Source organism: Choloepus didactylus, chromosome 9, assembly GCF_015220235.1.
Source record: "Choloepus didactylus isolate mChoDid1 chromosome 9, mChoDid1.pri, whole genome shotgun sequence".
Lineage (NCBI taxonomy): Eukaryota > Metazoa > Chordata > Mammalia > Pilosa > Megalonychidae > Choloepus > Choloepus didactylus.
The window spans coordinates 58,379,553-58,400,746 of record NC_051315.1 but is presented as its reverse complement, the minus strand read 5'-3'; the positions used below and the strand labels follow the sequence as shown (position 1 = coordinate 58,400,746).

At 38.1% G+C, this 21,194-nt stretch overlaps 1 protein-coding gene across 3 annotated transcripts in view; it reads left to right on the top strand.

Moving 5' to 3' along the window:
- Positions 1-21,194, top strand: part of LRP2 (LDL receptor related protein 2) — a 140,350-nt gene that overhangs the window by 24,442 nt on the left and 94,714 nt on the right. For all 3 annotated transcript variants that reach the window (XM_037848924.1, XM_037848923.1, XM_037848926.1), the window contains exons 2-9: positions 3,595-3,702; positions 5,257-5,376; positions 7,161-7,277; positions 16,292-16,402; positions 16,595-16,708; positions 17,837-17,953; positions 19,070-19,216; positions 20,380-20,499. In XM_037848924.1, the coding sequence (XP_037704852.1) occupies positions 3,595-3,702; positions 5,257-5,376; positions 7,161-7,277; positions 16,292-16,402; positions 16,595-16,708; positions 17,837-17,953; positions 19,070-19,216; positions 20,380-20,499 (954 nt within the window). The remainder of the gene's footprint in view (positions 1-3,594; positions 3,703-5,256; positions 5,377-7,160; positions 7,278-16,291; positions 16,403-16,594; positions 16,709-17,836; positions 17,954-19,069; positions 19,217-20,379; positions 20,500-21,194) is intronic.

Here is a 21,194-nt window from a genome sequence, read left to right as displayed (position 1 = left end):
TACCTATCACTTCAACTCCGCAGCAGTTGGAGTATACCAAATCATCCCTTCCCCTCTTTTTGGACTCGAAATTATTAGATAAGATAAAGATAAAATGTCTAGTAACCTTTGGGGGATTATAAATAAAGGCTTCTTATTTAAAATAAAAGACTCAGAGAATAAAGTGCATGTAGATCAAATGAAATCAGGGTAACCTGCAATTGTCAGACCTGATCTAGACCTTTTCACTAGCAGTTTGTTTTTAAACAGCACATACTCCCTTTGTCATAGAATGAGTGGCAGGCCTCTGACACCACTGGAGTATTTTGTCTGATTGCTAAGAGGCCAGGCATCAATGATAAAGTATCAGTTTGTTTTTTCTGGAGAGATATTTCCAAACAATAGTCATTTGGGAGTTATAGTGGGCATGGAAGTAACTATTGAAAGGCGAATTTGACAAATGTATTATGGTGGATCTGTTGATAAATCAATAAATTGAATATATTACTTTAGATAACAGTGATTGAGAGATCAAATGTGAAAAAAAACTATAGTTGCTTGATTTTAAATAATTGACTTTGAAGTATTTTAAAATGATTTGGGTGTCTATTTTGGGTTCTTTTCATGATTTGCTTAACTTCATATTTTAGCAAAAAAAAACCTAACCCCAATTTACTTGTAATAAAAGTTGCTTAAAAATGTTTATTTTCAAAACAGGCAATATATTCTGAGAATTTTCTCTACTATGCTTATGCTTTTCTTTTTTTTTTCCCATAGTAACATGAAACTTTGTAAGTGGATGGACTTTAGATTGTTATAATTTTTCTAATAACTTTTTGCTGTCGAAGTTACCGGGTACCAAGGGAGACAAATGTACTGAATTTACAAATGTATTATGTTGGATTACTAACAATAGACCTAATTGATAGAAGTGATTTAATATATGTTGTGTTAATAGCTAACCCCCCAAAGCCCGTAATCTCCTATGGAAATATTGCTTTGTAGATCAAAATCCAATGAAGTTCTGGGATTCCAGAGTGAATTTGTACATTCCTTAGGGGCATTTTTGCAAGGGAGGTTGTTGTGTTTTAAAGGTAGTTGATAAGAGACCTGCACCACCAACCCCAGACCTGCACCACCAACCACCATCATGCATTAGTCTATAGAGGTATTTGGGTGTACATACTCCTGTACCACTCGGTACCACCATTTAGCCAAGGGAAGTTTCTGACCATTTGCAGCATACATTATAAATCAGGATGTCACTACGAGACAATCAGATTTGAACATTCCATGAACAAAGTAGCCTGTATCCCCTTTGGAATAGATCACTTAACTATGTTTATGTCATGCTGTTGATATGCCTGCATTTACACAAGTCAGGATAACACATTGTTTATTTATTTTAGGACTAGATAGTTGATCTGTAAATTTATCTTATTTTGAGTTAATTAGCAAAATCAAGGGGTAATTTAGCATGATTGCTCAAAGATGTGAGGAAATTGCAATTTCTCTTGCAACCCAGAAAATTACTCCACTACCACCTTGGGTTTGTAAAAGAATAATTTTGAGTCTTCTCTAAGTTGTGCGGGTGTTGGCTGCTGTCTAAAAAATTTCCTATTTGGCACATAATGCTTGGGGAGGTCTTTTGCCAGATATTTGGGGAAGCTGGGAGGATTTCCAACTGCCAAATTTAGTCCTTTAGGGAGACCCAGGAAATCAGGTTATATTTGTTGAATGTAATGAGCTTGTTATATTCTCTTTCTAGCATCACCAAGAAGATTTTGGGATGTGGCAGCCTTTGGTGCCAAGTTTGTGCACTCTGACTGGCTGCAGAGGTTTTTTGTTTGTTTGTTTTTAATTTGCTGCAGAGATGAGTTTATAGGCATGGCAAATTATTTGAGAAAAGAAAAACTGAAATATTGGTCTGAATCAGGGATGAAGGCACAATTTGATATATGTAATTAAATAAAAAGCTACTTTAAAAATATTGGGTGGGAACTGCTTAATGACATGGGGTTTTCTTTTAAGATGACGAAAATATTTTGTAACCGTATAGAGGTAGTAGCTGCTCAACACGGGAATGTAGTAATTGCAACCGAATTGCAATTTGGTTAATTTAAGTTTGGGAAAGGTTATTTGAAGCCCCTAAGTGACTATTTCTGTTTTTTTTTTTTTAAATTGAATTCAGTTTTATTGAGATATATTTCACATACCATACAGTCATCTATGGTGTACAATCAGCTGTTCACAGTACCATCATATAGTTGTGAATTCACCACCACAATCTATTTTTGACCACTTTCCTTACAGAAGAAAGAATCAGAATAAGGATAAGAAATAAAAGTAAGAAAAAGAACACCTAAGTCATCCTCCCCATCCTACCCTATTTTTCATTCAGTCTTTGTCCCTATTCTTCTATTCGTCCATCCATACATGGGATAAAGGGAGTGCGATCCACAAGATTTCCACAATCACACTATCACCCCATGTAAGCTACATTGTTATACAGTCGTCTTCAAGAGCCAAGCTGGGTTGGAGTTTGATAATTTCAGGTATTTACGTCTAGCTATTCCAATACATTAAAACCTAAAAAGTGTTATCTATATAGTGTGTAAGAGTGTCCACCAGAGTGACCTCTTGACTCCATTTGAATCTCTCAGCCACTGAAGGTTTATTTCGTTTCATTTTACATCCCACTTTTGGTCAAGAAGATGTTCTCAGTCCCACGATGCTGGGTCCAGATTCATCTCCGGGAGTCATATCCTGTGTTGCCAGGGAGATTTACACCCCTGGGAGTCAGGTCCCACTTAGAGGGGAGGGCAGCGAGATTGCCCAATGAGGTGGCTTTTGCTCTGGAAATTTTATACACCAACAAGGACAACCCAAAAATAATGGTATCCAAACTATTATTTTAAAAAGTTCTTTAATTTAGTTAATTTTATGTTAATGAATTTCACGTTAAAATATATAAAGGGTGCGGAAGTGAAAAAAGCACAATCAAGGATATGAAAAGTTACTGATGTTATTATTCAGAGATAAACACTGTTTTAACATTCTGATATTCTACTTTTTTTTTCTGTGATCTTAATATAGATAAAATTTTGTATCCTGTGTTACATTATATTATACGTATTTATCGAAAAACATTTAGAAGTTCTTTCTAATCATTTTTAATAGGGTCCTAATATGTCAATATACAGATTTAACAAAATTTAATCATTTTCCTGTTGTTGGATATTTAGAGGTTTGCAATTTCCTTTTATAAATAACATTTGAAAATCTTTATACAGAAATCTTGGTCTAGTTCTCTGGTTAGTTCCTTAGAAATAAAAGTACTATGTTAAAGAATAAAGAAATGCATATTGTCAAATGAGTTTTTCCAGATTGGTTACATCTGCATATGCTCTAACAAGCTGTGTATGAAAATGAACTTCTTACTGCAGACCCCCAAACTGTCATTATAAAAATGATTTTCTAATAGTAATAATAATTAGCATTCCTTTGATTACTAATTAATTGACTGATTTTTCATGTTTGTCAATAATATGAATTTCTTTAGTGAAATATCTGCAAGGCCTAAGTTTTTTTTTATTGTTGTTTGTTGTATTACAGAATGTGTCAGTGGGAGTTTTCGCTGCGGAGATGGGCGTTGTATCTATGCATCCTGGAGGTGTGATGGGATCAGCGACTGTTCGGATAACTCCGATGAAATGAACTGCCGTAAGTGGGGAGCGGCCTGGTTTGTGTAACAAAAGAGCTTCATGGTGATTTCAGCTGTAGCCCTTCTTGACAGATCCAGGACTACTGGTTCAAGTCTTGATCTCTGGTTCAGTCAAGAATTGATGGCAGTGATAATTGTTTTCATTCTCTTTTAAGGTAGAGTTTCAATTCACAGCAATTTGTGTTTTACTGTTATACTATGACCATGACCTTAATGTGGAAATAAGTTGGGGAAAGCTTTTCTGAAGCCCATAAGCAACTATTTCTGTTTGTTCGCTCTGGAAATCTTGTACACCAACAGGATCAGCCAAAAAAAAATAATGATATCCAAACTATTTTAAAAAAGTACTTTTTAATTAAAGGAAAGGATGCAGTATCACTTATGTAGATATCATAGAAGTGGCTAGTTTGTTTTTGTGTTTGAAAATTCTATTTAAATAACTTGATAATACAGCAACCCAATATATAACTACTAATAAAATCACCTTCATTTAATTCAACAATATTCTGAGGTAGTTTTCAGATTAGGAAACTGAGGCTTGGAGAAGTTCAGCCATTTTGCTAAAGGCCTCACACGTGGTGAGTGACATGCACAAATTCTAGCCCTTAAGTCTATTGCTTGCCATAGCTGCTCAGCAACACTACTGCTATTTCATTCCTTCAGATGGATGAAGGACCAAGTGTTACCATCCAAAAACCCAGAAGATTTTTAATTGTTGGCTGTCCTATGACACAATAGAGCAGTCAAATTTTGGGCGTATTGTTTGGGATGATGATGCATTTGAAAATAGGAGGAAGGGACTGGGGAGAAGGTCCTAGATAGTGCTTCTCAAACTGTCATGCACAAACGGATCATGGGGGGAGCTTGTTAAAGTGCACATTTTCATTCCACGATATCTTTACTTCCTTAGACAAGCTCCCAGGCAAGGCTGCTGCTGGTGGTCTCTGGACCCCACTTTGAGCAAGGGAGTAGTTACATTTGCAGGGATGTGGTTATGGGCTCACTTTTTGCCTCCTCTGGGCTTATTGAGTTCATTTTAGATTAATTTGTATTCTGGGATACAGGAGGTTTGTTTTTTTTGCATTTTAATGTCCCATAAAAATAATAACAATAGTGACAGCGAATAACATTCCATGGCATTTTCACATATGTTAACTTAATTTTTACTAATTCATGAGATAGGCATAGATACCATTTAATTTTTATTATTTTTTATGTTTGATGAAATATTGGTTAAGCACCCACAGCACCATATAGACCCCATTTTATGATGCATACATTGAGGCTCAGAGAACCTGCCAAAGATCCTAAGACTAGTAAATTTTATTTTTATATTTTTTGGTGATAAATTTCAGTGTTTTGGCCTTTTTTTTTAATCGCTGTGTATCATTTGTTTTTGATGTGATGCTATTGCCAAGAGTACTTGAAAGTAAATTGTGATTAGAGTCTATATACTCAGCTATTTGACTTTCAAATATATTGAGCAGGAGTTGATCTATATTTATATACTTACAACTTTTAAAATGCTAGTATAAAAGGCTGAATGTTTTTAGCTCCCCATTCCTGCCTGTCTGACGAGTTCCGGTGTACCTCTGGGATGTGCATACCTCAGTCCTGGGTGTGTGACGGCGAGGACGACTGTAGCGATGCCTCCGATGAACGGCAGCAGTGTCGTAAGTGTTCTGACCCGTTGGGCACCTAAAATCTAACCTGTCACTGATACCAAAGGCAGTGGAATGATTCCTTATAGATGCTGAATCAGGCCTTAAACAACAGGGAGACCTAGGCAAGCAGTCTCATTCAGGGGTTGGAGGATATTAAAAGTGTGAGTGTGCTGAAAAATTACAAATATGCCCCCACTTATTATTTCATCCTCAAGGAAGAAATGAAACATTTGTTGGTAACTCTGGGCCCATCAGTGCTGGTCATGGGGTCTGCTGGGGACAAAGGGGTGGTGAGCCTTGGGCCAGCTGGTTAAGGGGAACCAGCAAATTCTGTCAGTCCTGAGGCAGGTGTGGGCAGGAGCTGCTAGTCAGGGTCAGACAGAGGCATGGCATGTTCAGACCAGGTCCAGTTATGGGTCAGGGTTTGTGGTGGTGTGGCAAAAGAGGGGACCAGATGTTAGAGGGGGAATAGTAGTCCAGAAATACTGAGGTGAAGAAAAGTGTCAGACATAGTAGGGAGCAGGAGGAAATCCATCTCAGAGAACAAAACAGCCTTGGAGTCTCCTCATGGGACAAGGGCTATAATATTCTTTGACTGGCCTCGCAAAGTCCTAGGGGAAAGGATAGCTGGTCCTCACTGGGAACAGGATGGGGCTGGATTGTAAATCTCTGGAGGGCAGTGACAATGCTTATTAACCTTTGTATCCCCAAGGCCTGGCACATTGTCTGGTGCATGGTAGGCTCATAATAACTGCATGCTGAATGAATGAATGATGGATTCTTCATGCTTTTGCCATATGCTCCATTTTGGTTCCCTTGCACCCCACACTGAGTAGTAAGAAAGCTGAGCTTTTATAGATTGTATGTTCATGTTTGGCAGTTGACTCCACACAAATAATAATACTTGATACTAATATTAATATTCATACTATTATGAAAAATAATATTCTCAAACTCATGTAAAATTCATGACAGTTTTTTGTGAATAAACTTCACATTAAAAAAACATTTTATTAGCTAAGCAAGAAAGAAGGAACAAGGTGACAAAGATAAAATCACTTAAGCATGGAAAAGGGTGGTAATTATGGTTAATATATTTTACATTTTATTTATCAAGATTTATATTATTTATGTGATTAAAAATTTAACAAAAACGATTTTTCTTGTTTTGATGGCTCATTCCTTAATAGGTATCTTAATTTTATCAGAAAACAAAGTTTTGCTGAACTCAAGTATCTTTACTATATAGAAGTGTAGAAAACTTTGTAACAGTGTTTTTCATTAAATCTAAAACTCAGGGGAAAACTTTTTTCCTCCATAAGAGGATTATATTCCTTTGTAGAGGATCACATTTTCCCCAAATGCTTCTTTATAGGTGGACAATTGATGATAAGATAAAGTTGTGATTCCTGCCTCAGACTTGCAGACATTAATTGATTTAGTTTTGCCCGTTTTATCCGCAGGCAAACTTGAGAAACTGCTGATGCCCTGCTTTCACCTTCACCAATCTATTTAGGATAAAATCTAGCTTTTTTCTGTTTAGGAAAATGACACATGGTTAAGGTGGAAAGTTTATGAAATAGACACATGTTGATAATATAATTGCCTACACTAACCTTGCATGTTGGTACTTTGGGCATTTTGATACTAAAGTCTTTTGCTTTTGCACTGTAAGCTTTTAGTGGTGGATACTCTGCTTTCAAATATCCTCATTAATATTTTGTAAATGCCAGTAGATTGGCCTTTTCTTGCCTAATAGTTATAAATTAAGTACTATGCCCCCCCCTTCACAGATCCGGTAACATGCTCAAGCCATCAGATGACATGTGCCAGTGGCGAGTGTGTCCCAATCGAATACCGGTGTGACCACGTCAAAGACTGCACTGATGGAACCGACGAGAAGGACTGCCGTGAGTTCATTTCAGTCTTTGCATTGTATTTGGTTTCACCCTTTTAATTTGTCAGATCTGTTGAGGGACCGAAATACCTACAATATGCCTCCTGTTATTGAAATCTCTTGGCAGATTCTTCTGTGGATTAGAGGCGATGTTCTGATAAGAGTTTATTTTTAGCAAGAAATACTAAGTGCGTCCTACCTTAACACATAAAGTTCTGTAAATTTTGAAGGAACATTAACATGGAATTCCAAAAGGCCATTGAGTACAATGAGTAGAGAATCTAGTTAGTCACTTTTAATTTTTATTACATTACTTTTACATTAGTATTTCAGATTTGTAGCTCAAATTTCTTATTGGGTTTTCAGCTCTTAAGACCTCAGACATTTTCCAGATTACTTTTGGAAAATGTTACATTTTAAAAGTGGGCTTTCCCATAATGGCCCCATGCTATATCAGTTTCTTTAAAAAATTCTATTTTATTGAGATATATTCACACACCATACAGTCATACACAGTGTACAATCAGTTGTTCACAGTACCATTATATAGTTGTCCATTCATCACCACAATCAATTTTTTTTAATAATTGAATTTTATTGAGACATTCACATACCATGCAGTCATACAAAGTGTACAATCAGTTGTTCACAGTACCACCATATAGTTGTGCGTCCATCACCAAAATTAATTTTTGAACATTTTCATTACCACACACAAAAAAGAATAAAAATTAAAGTAAAAAAGGACACCCAAAACATCCCATACTCCCCATCCCTCTCTATTACTCATTTACTTTTTGTTCTCATTTCTCTTTTCATCTGTCCATTCACTGGATAAAGGGAGTAGGAGCCAGAAAGTTTTCACAATCACACAGTCACACAGTTTAAGCTATACAGTTATACAGTTGTCTCCAAGATTAAAGGCTACTGGGTTGCAAATCAACAGTTTCAGGTATTTCCTTCTAGCTATTCCAGTACACTAAAAACTAATAAGGGATATCTGTATAATGCATAAGAATAGCCTCCAGAATGACCTCTCAACTCTATTTGAGATCCCTTAGCCGCTGGAACTTAAATTTGTTTCATTTCTCTTCCCCTTTTTGGTACAAGAAGGCTTTCTCAATCCCAAAATGCCAGGGCCAGATTCATCCCCACAAATCATGTCCTACATTGCCAGGGGATTTACACCCCTGGGAGTCATGTCCCACACGGGGAGAGGGCAGTGAGTACCTGCCGAGTTGGCTTAGAGAGAGAGGCCACAGCTGAGCAACAAAAAAGGTTCTCTGGGGGTAACTCTTAGGCACACTTGAACTCTCCTTTGCAACAACAGACTTCATAAGGGCAAGCCCCAAGGTCTACGGCTTGCCCTTCTAAATTGGTAGCCCCTAGTGCTTATGAGAATATCATTAATTCCCCAGGTGGGGAAATTTAGTATTTCCACATTTCCCCCCAGTTCTTCAAGGGGGCTTTGCAAATACATTTTTATTCTCTGCTCAAATTTACTCTGGGATGTATTGGGGCTACACACTAACCTGTACAAACCAACTAGATTTCACTCTTTATCCAACATTCCAGGTAATTATGTTGCTTGAATAAACTGACCATCTAAGTTAAATTAAAAACACCATCATTGTCATCCTTTACCCTTTAGTCTGATTTACCTTAGTCCTAACCAAGTCCATTGTTCCTATCTCTAATTGAAGTTTGATCTCTTTTTTCAGACTCTTTAACATTTGCTGTATGGGGTAATGCTGACATTCATAGCTGCCTTGACTCTGGCTTTGAGTCTCATGTCACACAGATACCCAAAGTTCCAGGGACTGACCAGATTATACAAAAAGAGTTCAGCATCTCAGACTATCGAAATAGCCACTACAACTCAGACTAGATGTAACTGCTGTAAGAGCTTACAATCTAGGAATCTTTACAATAAGCCTTCCCCAGATAACCTATTCTTCAGACTCAGTTCTCAGAGTTTGCACATTGTAGTTAGTCCATATTAGTGAGGCAGTATAATGTTTTTCTTTTCATTTCTGGTTTATTTCACTCAACATACTGTCCTCAATGTCCATTCACCTCACAACTTCGCTCCTTTTTGTAGTAGCTCATTATTCCATTGCATGTATACAACATAGTTTGCCATCCTGTTCATCAGCCGATATAGCCTTAGGCCACCTCCATCCACTGCAAATTGTGAATGCTGACACCATAAACCCCACTGTGCAAATGTCCATTTGTGCCCTCTTTTCAGTTCTTCCAAGTACATACTCAGTAACCGAGTTTTAGGATCATGTGTCTGCCCCATGCTTTACCATCACTATCTGTGTAAGGACATTTCCATTTCTTCTGCAAAGAAAGAAGAAGAGGTGAAAAAATAAACCCAAAGGAAAAAAAAAAAGGCAACTAAAAAGCAACAATAGAAAAAATAAAATTAAAATAAAATATAAAAAAAAAGTCAAACCGTATCACCAATGCCAAGAATCCCATACCCCTCCTCTATATCTCCCTCTTAAAGACATTTAGCTTTGCTATGTTGCCTTTGTTACAATTAACGGAAGCATATTACAGCATTACTGTTAACTATAGACTCTGTTTGCATTGATTGTTTTTTTTTTTACCTAATACCACCCCATTTTTAACACCTTGCAAAGTTGGCATTCATTTGTTCTCCCTCATGTAAAAATATTCTTATATTTGTACCTTTAATCACAATCATTGACCACTCTAGGTTTCACTACCAATAATCCCAGTCTTTATCTGCTAGGTTTCCTTTTGTTGTCCTACATGCCCCTAACCTTCCTCTTTCAACCACACTCATAGTCATTTTCATTCAGTGTACTTACAATATTGTGCTACCATCACCCAATATTGTGTTCCAAACCTCTCTCCCCTATCTTTTCCTATCTGCCTGTAGTGCTCCCTTTAGTATTTCCTGTAGAGCTGGTGTCTTGTTCACAAACTCTCTGTGTCTGTTTGTCTCAGAATATTTTAAACTCCCTGATTTTTGGAGGACAGTTTTTCTCTTTCAGTATCTTAAATTTATCACATCACTTCCTTCCTTCCTTCTTTCCTCTATGGTTTCTGCTGAGAAATCAGCACATAGTCTGTTGAACTTCCCTTGTATGTGATGGATCGCTTTTCTCTTGCTGCTTTCAGAATCCTCTCTTTGTCTTTGACGTTTGATAATCTAATCATTAAGTGTCTTGGCATAGGCCTGTTTGGATATATTCTGTTTGGGGTACACTGCACTTCTTGAATCTGTTATTTCATGTCTTTCATAAGAGATGGGAAATTTTCAGTGATTAGTTCCTCCATTATTATTTCTGTTCCTTTTCCCTTCTCCTACTGGGACACCCATGACACGTACATTCATGCACGTCATGTGGCAATTCAATTCCCTTAGCTGCTGCGCATATTTTTCCATTCTTTTCCCAATCTGTTCCTTTTTATGTAAGACTTCGGATGTCCTGTCCTCTGGTTCATGAATCCTTCAGATTTGCTGTGTTACTTTTCCTGTAAGGGTCTGTGTTATTTGTCTTTGTAGCTCCATTTCCTAGCAGGGTATCTTGTCCAGTTCTGTTCTGGCATAACTTCCATGTTGTATGTTCTATTTTGAAAGGGATTACATTGTCTCTTGGGTTTCCATCCTCTTTGAAAAGTCTGTGGAGAATCTAGAGTGAATGTTGACAATTTTAGAGATAGTAGTGTGTGTTTTGATGTCTGGGTGCCAAAAAACTGCTGATAGGAAGTCCATGAACCAAGGACTTTGCTTTTAGTTCCTGTGGAGAAATGGAAAGCACAGAAGATCCTTCATGGAGGCACATGAAGAAGTATATTATTATATTATATATAACTATATATATATCATATATATAAAATCATATATTATATTTGACCCCATACAAATATGTTACAAGGTTATGTAAATTTCAGTTATTGTTTGGCTCTCTATGAAGACAATAGGACAGGAAGTATTCTACTCTTATGAATGGAAAACTGAAACTTCAGAGGGTAATGTGGTTTGTTTGAGGTTGCACAATGAGTGGCAGAGCTAGACAGCTCAACCCAAGGCTTTAGATTGATTGGTCTTCGTGAAGGACTTTATTTACAGAAGGAGAATGTCTTACCAAGTTTGTGAGTGAGCTAGAGGTCTGTGCCACCAGCCAACAGAATTAAGTTTTTTTTTTTTTTTTTTTTTCACTTATTTACAAGTGGATAAAAATGAGTGCTTTATTGCAAATGCAATGGGACTGAAAGAAATGCTACTTTGGGGAAAATAAAAGGCAACTGAAGCAGGCTGTTTGGAATTTTTCCATGTGAACACTCTGCAGCCAAGTCCAAAGTCACCATTGCAACTCCCTCACAACATTGCCAATGAACCTTCCGGAAAAAAACTGGCAGGGTATGATCTGCAAGAAACTGTTGTGGGAAGGAAATAATATATATGGGCAGGAATTTTCAACTAAGTATTTGTTAGGAAAGAGAACCAGATTTATAGCTCAGTGTTTACAGAATCATATAGGTCATGAATCCTTGAGGGCATATCATGGCTCTAAAATGACTATCAGACATGTAGGGGGTTTTACAATAAGGGATTTTTCCCCCCTATTTTTCTGTTCATTTATTGCTCTATTTTATTTATAGAAGAGTGTTAAAAACAGCTCAGTAGAAATTAAAAAAGGAGTCTTCATTCTTCCTGATAGTGCTTTGATCTCCTGGCCACAGCCAGGTGAGTGCAAGAAGGGCTCAAAGTCTCATAAAGCACCAGTCTAAGCCAGGCAGGATTTGCCCTATTTTGTCTTCATTCATTTTTTTTGAAACTGTTGTGGGGAGTGGAAAAGCGAATTATTCGCCGAGCATCAGCTACTATTTTATACAAATCTTCACATCAATGCTACAACATAGATGTAATGACCAACCCCACATTACAGACTGTAATGAAGCAAGGATGGGAAGATTCAGGATTTTAACCTAGATCTAAACTCTATGCCTAAACTGTCAGAATTCTTTCCCTTAGTAGTGAGTACTTATAAACTATTTTTGCCTGAATGTTGCCTAGCTATTTTATTATTTTAAAAATTATGTTTTTTTAAAAGGACGCTTTTAAACATACAAAAACAGTGAATTGTATAATGGCCCTTTTGTATGTATAGAAGCACTCAGTTTCAGCAATTATTAACTTATAATTCATCTTTTATTCTTTAATTCTTCCCCCCATATTTTTGAAACAATTCATATAATTTCATCTGTAATTATTTCAGTGTAAATTTCACAACTGTCCTTTAAAACAGTCAGGTAGCTCATCAGTTTTTATTTATAGTTTGATTGTTTGAATTAAAATTCCTGAAGCCTATACGTTAGAGTTCATTGATTTGTCCCTTAGGCATTTGAATTTGTAGATTTGCCTTCCATGTCTCTTATTTTTACCCCTTGCAATATATTTGCTGAAAAAACCAGGTCACTTGTCCTGAAGTTTTTTATGGTCTGGATTTTGCTTATTGCATGCCCTGATATTGTTTAACATATTCTTCTGTCCCTTGTATTTCCTGTAAATTGGTAGGTAGATCTAAAGCAAGGTTTCTCTGTCTTAGCATTAATGACGTTTTGGGCTAGATAATTCTGGATTTTGTGGTGGGCTGCCCTATGCATTGTAGAATGTTTAGCAGTATCCCTGGCCCTACCCATTATATGCCAGTAGCTCGTGCCCCCAAGTTGTGACAACCAAAAATGTTTGCAGACACTGCCAGATGTCCCATGCGGGGACAAAACCACTCCCCTCTTCTCTGTCTGAGAACCACCAACCTAGAGACATGAATGAAGTTTTTTTTTTTTTCCCAAGAAGATTTTGTAGTTAAAGGTGTATGTCCTATCAGGAGGCTCATTGATTTGATGAGAGCCATGCAGTCACATAAATACATAGGTATGTCACTAGATATATAGCAGCTGTTTATTAATTGCTGTAAATCAGAATGCGTCCCAATGATTAAGGATTAAGTGAGGCCTGGCCAGAAACCATTTTTATGAAACATATAACTTCTATTTCTGTAGTCATGATGCTGAGGATTCATGCATCCTATTTGTGGACAAACTTATCAGCTTATGTGGAAGACTTCTATTTCTCAGAAAGAAGGTTGTCAACAGGAAGGGGTCTTAATACAATTGTCTCCTGGAAACCACCCAAATACAGTAATGGATGTTGGAAAAGGTTCAAAGATGGACCTTTTTTTTTTTCCTCTTTTTTCTCCAAATATTCAAAAGGGTTAGGAACTTGGGCCCTTAGTAACCCTGCCTGTTGATAATCAGACTCCTGGGGTACAGTCCCTACCCTTATAAAATCAAGACATCACGGTCAAGGACAGAGCACCTTGTGTCCTTTCCGAGCAATCTTTTTTATAGAACAAAGAACAATCTTTTTTACAGAACAAAGAACATGGAGGCAGAGGGAGAGGAGGCAAAAGAATGGGAGAGATGGTCAAGAAGGTGAAAGTATTAAGGTTAAAAAGTATTAAGTATTAAAAAGATTATGCTTGAAATGAATTTGGTTATAGTTTGTATATTTCTTATTGTCTGCTATATTATTCTAAAATAGTCTAATTCTAAAATCAGTTTGTGAAATACTTATATTTATAAATATATATATTTTCCCCTAAGTTATGTAGTCTGCAAAATGGCATCTGATAGTCAGTAGCTTGTCAATTAATTTTTTGGGGAACAGATTCAAAACTGTAGTCCATTTACTTCTAATGGAATTAGCATCTTGGAAGAACCACTGAACATCAGAACGGTTGCAGCAATTTTGGGTCATTAAGTTAATATATTGAAGTGACTTTAGACTGCTTAAAAATAGTTAAGTATACAAATTATTTTGTTGGGAAACATATTAGAATGATTTAGGTATGAGTAAAACCAAAGATCATTGGTTTTCAGCATTTCTTTTTTGTTACTTAGGAATGCCAAAGAAAGGTTAAAATCCCTATTACAATGAAGGCTTTCTTGCTGGTAATCAGCAGTATTTGGTCTGTCTGCAATTGGGGCTGCTTTGCCCCCAAAGTTCAGTTCTATTGACTTTCTGTTCTTCAGAATTTAAGCATTTTCCTTTATATATCTAATTGCTGAATCTCCAACTGGGGTAACAGTTGGAGGGAATTAAAGAGGGCTCAGAAAGAACTTGTTCTTCAAACTCACTGCTACATTTAAGGTGCCTAACGAGCCTTGCTCTTATTGTCCTTTCACTGCTTGAGGTGAAAAGAGGCAAAGGGACTCTCTGGTGACTGTCTTACATAGCATATCACAGATGTACCTTTTTAGCATTCCCACAGTTGAGACACGATTCAAGACCCTTAAAGCCATCTACAAGCACATTATAAATGGCTACCATCTTTAAAAAAAATGATTATTATGATTCTCCCTCAGCTGCTGCCCTTTATGGCAAAGTTATCTGAAGAGTTGTCTTTAATGAGTATCTCCCTTTCCTCATTTTCTTTCTTAGGCACAATGAAAACAGTCCTTCATCTTCACACAGCAATGATTTGCTGATGGGTGCTCAAATTATCTAGAGCCTGGTTCCCAGCAGGGAGGCTGAGCCACACCATTTGTAAGCCTCTGCCATACTCTTCGTGTGGAACTAGGATTTCTGTCTCCTGGTTACACACGTTTGCTCTGCTCAGCTGGGTCACTAACCATACGGAGAATGGCTAACCATAAGGAAGAGATGAGGAATGTGACCAAGGTGTTGTGTGACTCTGAATGAAAACATGTAGCCCCATCCCTCCTATATAGGATCAGTGTCACTAAATCTGGTGCATATCTGGTGCATATCTCTGTATGGGGCTCCAATTGTTGGAAACAATTCCTGAGTTGTGTCCAGTATTTAGAAATACTCAAGTCAGGGAACGCCATACAGTCTTTCTTCTGGGCATACATCCCAGGGTAACTATACGTAGAGGAGTCCAGGGGTTGTAGAGGGATTGAAGGGGGGTCCTTAGCTGAGAGAGATTTCATTATCAGTATGGATAGAGACATTAAAGTATTAGTTCCTCCTTCTGACCTGACCATCGTAATACTCTCAGGCTGACGTTGTTTGTGGAGGTTTATGAGCCATTTCAGTAAACTTTAGTCATGACACTTGGTGCTGTTTTATGGTACTGGCTCTCAAAGTAGGATGGGAAGAACAAGAAAGAGATCCTCCCAGGGCCCTCCTATCTACAATAATCACCTTAAATGAGGTAGCTCTAGTCCAAACCCAAATAAAATTTCCTTCTGACGGATGGCTGATTTATAGCAAAGAAGCTGGGGTTTCTAAATTGTGTTTGGTGATTTCTTGGGGGAAACAGCTAAACAACCAATACAATAAAGCCTACCTATCTCTTTATTCCCCCGAGTCTGGGGGAAGCCTGGGGAGGGACTGGCACCGTGTTACTCCTGGAAGAGAAGGGATTTACCTTGCCACCTAGAAAACCAGGGTTAAACATCTGGTTAATACCAGTGGAGGTGACCGTACATGCATAATGTGTGAGAATAATTGGTGTACATTATGGTTTTCAGGGTGCTTTAATAAACTTTGTCTTTTTACATCCCACTACCCTGTGAAGTAAAATACCAAAGTGTATGAATAAGGAAGTGACGACAGAAAGAGGTTAAGCAACTTGTGTTAAGAGTGAGCGGCTGCTGAATGGTTCCTCTGGACTCAGGTCCCAGGTCTCTGACCTCTGCTTTCTTTCTATAAACCTCCAGTAAAGAAAAAGTCTTCATTATTTTAGGGGAGAGATCCCTGAACCCCTAGATCCTCCTACTGTGCACTCTGTGATTTCCACCTTAGTACTTAACCCAGTTTGTAATTTGCTATTTGTGTCTTCATTTGATTTTCTCTTCCCTACTTAATTGCAATCTCCAAGGGGGCAGGGGTTATGTCTCTTTTGTTTAGCAATATTTGCTCAGCATTTAGTAACCAGCCTGTGGTAGTCATTCAAAAAATGTTTGCTGAAAGAATGGCTTATCTTTAAGTTTGTTGTTTCCATTCTTTAATAGAATACCCAACATGTGAGCAGTTTACTTGTGCCAATGGAGCCTGCTATAACATGACTCAGAGGTGTGACGGGAATCTTGATTGCAGGGACTCATCTGATGAAGCTAACTGCAGTAAGTATTGTGCATGGAGAAGTGCACTCGTGTGCCAGAGCTGCGTATCTTTTCCCAGCACACCATTGCCTAATAAGAATCACTTTTTAATCTCAAGGTCATATCTTCCTATGAGAATAAATGCCTACCATCCTTTTGGTTTGGTTGGGACAGTGGAATTTAAATTCTTTCTTTTTTTTCCCTTCATCCCAGCTCAGCTATGTGGGCACGACGAGTTTCACTGTGCCAGTGGAGAGTGTATCCCTAAAACCTTTGCCTGCGACCACAACTCTGACTGTAGAGACGGCAGTGATGAATATTTTTGCAGTACGGTGATTTTCTTATTCTGGATCATGTTAGGAGTGGGTTTTTTTTCTCCCCACTGTTCCAATCCAACAGAAGGGACATCTAGCAGCTAGAGCTACGTGATCATTTAGGGGCTAAAGCAAGAGCCTTAGTGTTGCTCAGTCTAGGCTCCTTTATCTTCAAGGATCTATGCAGAGGGTTGGTGATGGACAGTTTGCATTCTTTCCTTAGGCTACAAGGGTAATAGGGTATATTGTATCACTGGACTCTCAAATAACCCATGTCACAGGAATGAGTCTGATCACCTCCATAGCAGAGTAAGAGAAGGGCTTGAAAGGGAGGGGAAAGCTCCTATTAGCAATGGCTCTACCTCCTCTTTTTATTTTGAAATAAAAATAAAGGGGGGTCAGGAAAGTGTTTAGGTAGGTTTCATTGCCTCCACTCCTACTTCTTCACTCTACTCTGCTTTTCCTTCCATGCTGTTGCCTATGGGAACACTCTTGTTTCCACCTCTAGCCTCATTTTACTGGAATGTGTAAAAGTAAAGGACCCTGTGAGAGAGTGTCACCAATTCCAATAAATTTTGCAGCTTTTTTTTTTTAACAGAACATATGATTTTTGTCCATACATGTTTTGATCAGTTGGTGCCCATATCTTAAGAGGTTGTTAAATGTTTTGAATATCACCCCAATTTTTCTATGATTCATGCCTGATTTCCTTTCTAGCACCTGAGCTTATTTCCCTATCTTGTTCAAGAGTTTGTGAAATCATGGAATGGGTGACTCAGAATCATTTGGTCCTAGAGAGCACTTATAGTACCTATGGTTGGACATTGATTTCTCTGTAACATCTTTATACCCACCTGCATTTCCAGTTTTGTGTCAACCTATAGCACACCATCTTGTTTTGAACATAGAGAAATACACACTGACACCTGAATTCATTTCCTGGACCCAAAGCTGCTGTTACCTCCTGTGCCTTCTTTTCTTCCTTCTCCTTTGTGTCTTCCTTTTATTCATTTGGGTGAAGGTATGTAAGGAACTAAATCAAAGTTTCAGTTTATAGGAGCCATGTTTATGCAGTGAGGTGAAGAGTTTGATTTTTCTAAGCGATTTGTGTCTTTGGAGTGATGCTATTGTTTTCTTCCAGCGTATCAGACCTGTAGAGGCAACCAATTCACTTGCCCAAGTGGCCAATGTATTAGTCAAAATTGGGTTTGTGATGGAGAAGACGACTGTAAAGACAATGCAGATGAAAATGGATGTGGTAAGAAGGGGAAGAGATGCCTATTGAAAAGCATTTTCCAGAGCTTGTTTTTCCTCCTTTTCTTAGAAATTTTGTGTTGTAAGCCAGCCTCAGGACTGGTTTTATGGAATGCTTTAGGGACTTTGAATCAGTGGGTTAGAAGGAAGTGACTCCACTAGCTCCTGAGCTCTGATATAGTCTAAATTACTAACTATAATCAGGGCAAATTAGGTAAGGCAGTCTTTCTCCCTTCGATTCCCACTCTGACTTTTCCCCATTAAGACTGCCTATTTTAACCAGATTTACCTACAGAAAAGTAGTAGACTGGGAATTGAGGGATTCAATCAATTCAATCTAAGGGATTTGTCTTAGATCTTATACCCTTGAAAAATGTTACCCAAGTGACAGTTCAGTTTCTTTGCAAATTTGGATTTCCAGTTGAGTCACTGATACCCAGTGCTGGAAGACAGACCACATTTGGAACATGTGGTTTAGAATTAGGGATTGGTAGGTGCTGGAGAGGCTATTATCCAGGAAATGGTCAATAATATTTGCCCTTTTCCTGTGTCTGTACCATCCCCAATACCTCTAGCAGTTCAGATGTTAATAGCACCTACACCAAGGCAAGTTGCCTGGGCTCCACATTATATGAAGGCAATGCTTCTTCTGGGAACATCCACTGGCTTCTCCAGTGTACCAGGAAGGGGTCTTTGTATATTTGGGTTATGGTGTTTTTTAAGCTGCCCATGTTCCATTACCACCAAAACAAAAAAAAAAACAAAAAAACAAAAAACAAAAAACAAGAAAACAAAGAAAAACAAGAGAAAACAAAAACTTGGGAGTCATGGAGTTACCTTAATGCCCCTAGTTCTGTAATTCCTAATTTAACCCTGAAGGTATATTAATTTAGTTTGTCAATACAGGCCCATATCTGCTTTTTACTCTCATAACCTGGGTGGTGACTGCCTCCTTCAGAAAGAGTAAAACTTATTAATTCCATTCTGTTAGTCCTTAGAATCTCAATAAAAGGCTAGTGGTAGACTTAGAAACTTAGTTCATTTGTAGATTTCTGTTGTTCATCTTGTCTATGTCCTCTCTTGACTGTGGATTAAGAAAAGCACTTGCTCTACCTCTCAGACAGCAGTCATCATCGTAAATGTTACCCAAGAGAATGGGCTTGTCCAGGTTCTGAAAAATGCATCTCAATTGAAAAAGTTTGCGATGGGCAGGTGGATTGTCCTGGAGGAGAAGATGAAACCAATACAACTGCTGGGCACCAATGTGGTGAGTATGGAAAGTTACCTGGTTAGCTTTTTTCTATAACAGATTTCCATATGCTGAGTGTATGAGTTAGCATTTGCATAACAAACCAGATCAAAATTTAGTGGCTAAAATGAACAAACATTTATTCTCACAGTTCTGTGGATTGGCTAAGTAGTTCTTTGGTCTGGATGGATCAGCTTACTCACATGTCAGGGTGTTGGCTTGATGTCAGCTGGGGTGATGGCCACATGTCAACCACCATCTAGTAGGCTTGTTTGCATGGTGGTGAAAGGGCAATCTCCAATGCAGAAGCTCTTTTCAAGCCTTTTGTCTTAGTTTGCTATGACAGATACCACAAACTGGTTGGCTTAAACACCTGAAATACATCGTTTCATGGTTTGGAGGCTAAAGTGCAAACAGCAAGGTGCTGGTGGGGCTTGCTTTCTCCTGGGGTCTGTAGCAGTTCTGGCAATCCTCGGTCACATGGCGCTCTCTCCCTGATTTCCACTAACTGCTGGCTTCCACTTCTGCCCCCAATTTCCTTTTCTTATAAGGACTCCAGTCACATGGATTCAACCCACCTTGAATGAATAGGATTGTATTCACATCCACAGAACTTGAACATGACTTTTGTGGGGGACAACACCTCATTGGCCAAATTTAATGGACTGGAGAAATAGAAATAGTCTCTTGATGGGAAAAGCTTTTTTGTGGTACACAGAGACTCTGCAGCTTGTTTTGATGTGCTTCTGGTTCCTGGGATATGTAGTTTTTTCAGTGGTGAAATTGAAATGAGTTGGCCACAAAGAGTATGGCCTTTTTTTGTGTATATAGGGCTGCAGAACTTCCTCTATCCATCAACTCTGTTGGTAGCTGACTCTATCAGGGAATAAAATTTGTAATCCTGATTTCATCAGTAGAATACTGGTTACTTCAGTTATTTAGTGGTTGCCTCGAAGGAGATGGAATTATGACCCGATGAAGCACTAACCTTAGTCATAATAAATTAAAAAAAAATTTTAAAGTTTTTATTACATAATAAGACATTAATGGTGACATCTTCTGTGCCTTTGCTACATGGTTACTTAGTTTTTACTTACGGAAAAAGAAGCCACTACTTCGGAGACAACTCTGTCTTGTTCAGAGGTCACTACTAATTTAGCCAATTGTTTCTCTCTGTTTAGATGTGTCTATGTGTCCCACCTTGAGCTGTCAGTTCCAATGCCACAGCTCACCATTCGGAGGGGCATGTTATTGTCCTCCAGGATATATCATCAATGGAAATGACAGCCGTACCTGTCTTGGTAAGTGACAGATGGGACTCTTCGGCTTCCATGACATCAGGAAATTTATACTTGTTGAGTAGGAGAGATGATCTGTCCTCACTGAAAACCTGGACCATATGAAGTTTTAACCTTCAGAAACGTTTGTGAGGTGTATAAGGCAAGAGTTGACACCTGATAGAACAGATCACTAGGCCACTGTTCCAGTGACCACACTAGTGGTTGGTGGCCAAGCTGTGCTGGTTGTTTGCACAATAGCTGAAAGAGAAAGGAGAAGATGCTGCCATGTCCGTTTTTTTTTTTTAAAGCAGTTTTATTCACACATGCAATCCATCCAACACTCTCACTATGATCACAGAGTTATACTTTCATCACCACAACATTTTCATTGCTCCAAAAGGAAAACCCCAGACCTCCCCTGTTATTGACACTTAGCATTGGTCTGGTACCTTGGTTACAATTGGTGGAGGAATATTATATTACTGTTAATTATAGTCCATAGTTTGCATTAGGTATATTTTTTCCCATATACTACCATATGAACACCTTGTGATGAGTTTTTAATGCTCTTTTTCTTTTTCTTGCTTACTGATTTTTTGATACAACAAACACATTGGTAGAAAGTCATCACAGGGTTAAAAAAAAACATCCATCCCCGTTTTTACTGGTGTTGTGAAAGGTGTCTGGAAATGAAGTTTAGTAGGACATCTGTGGAT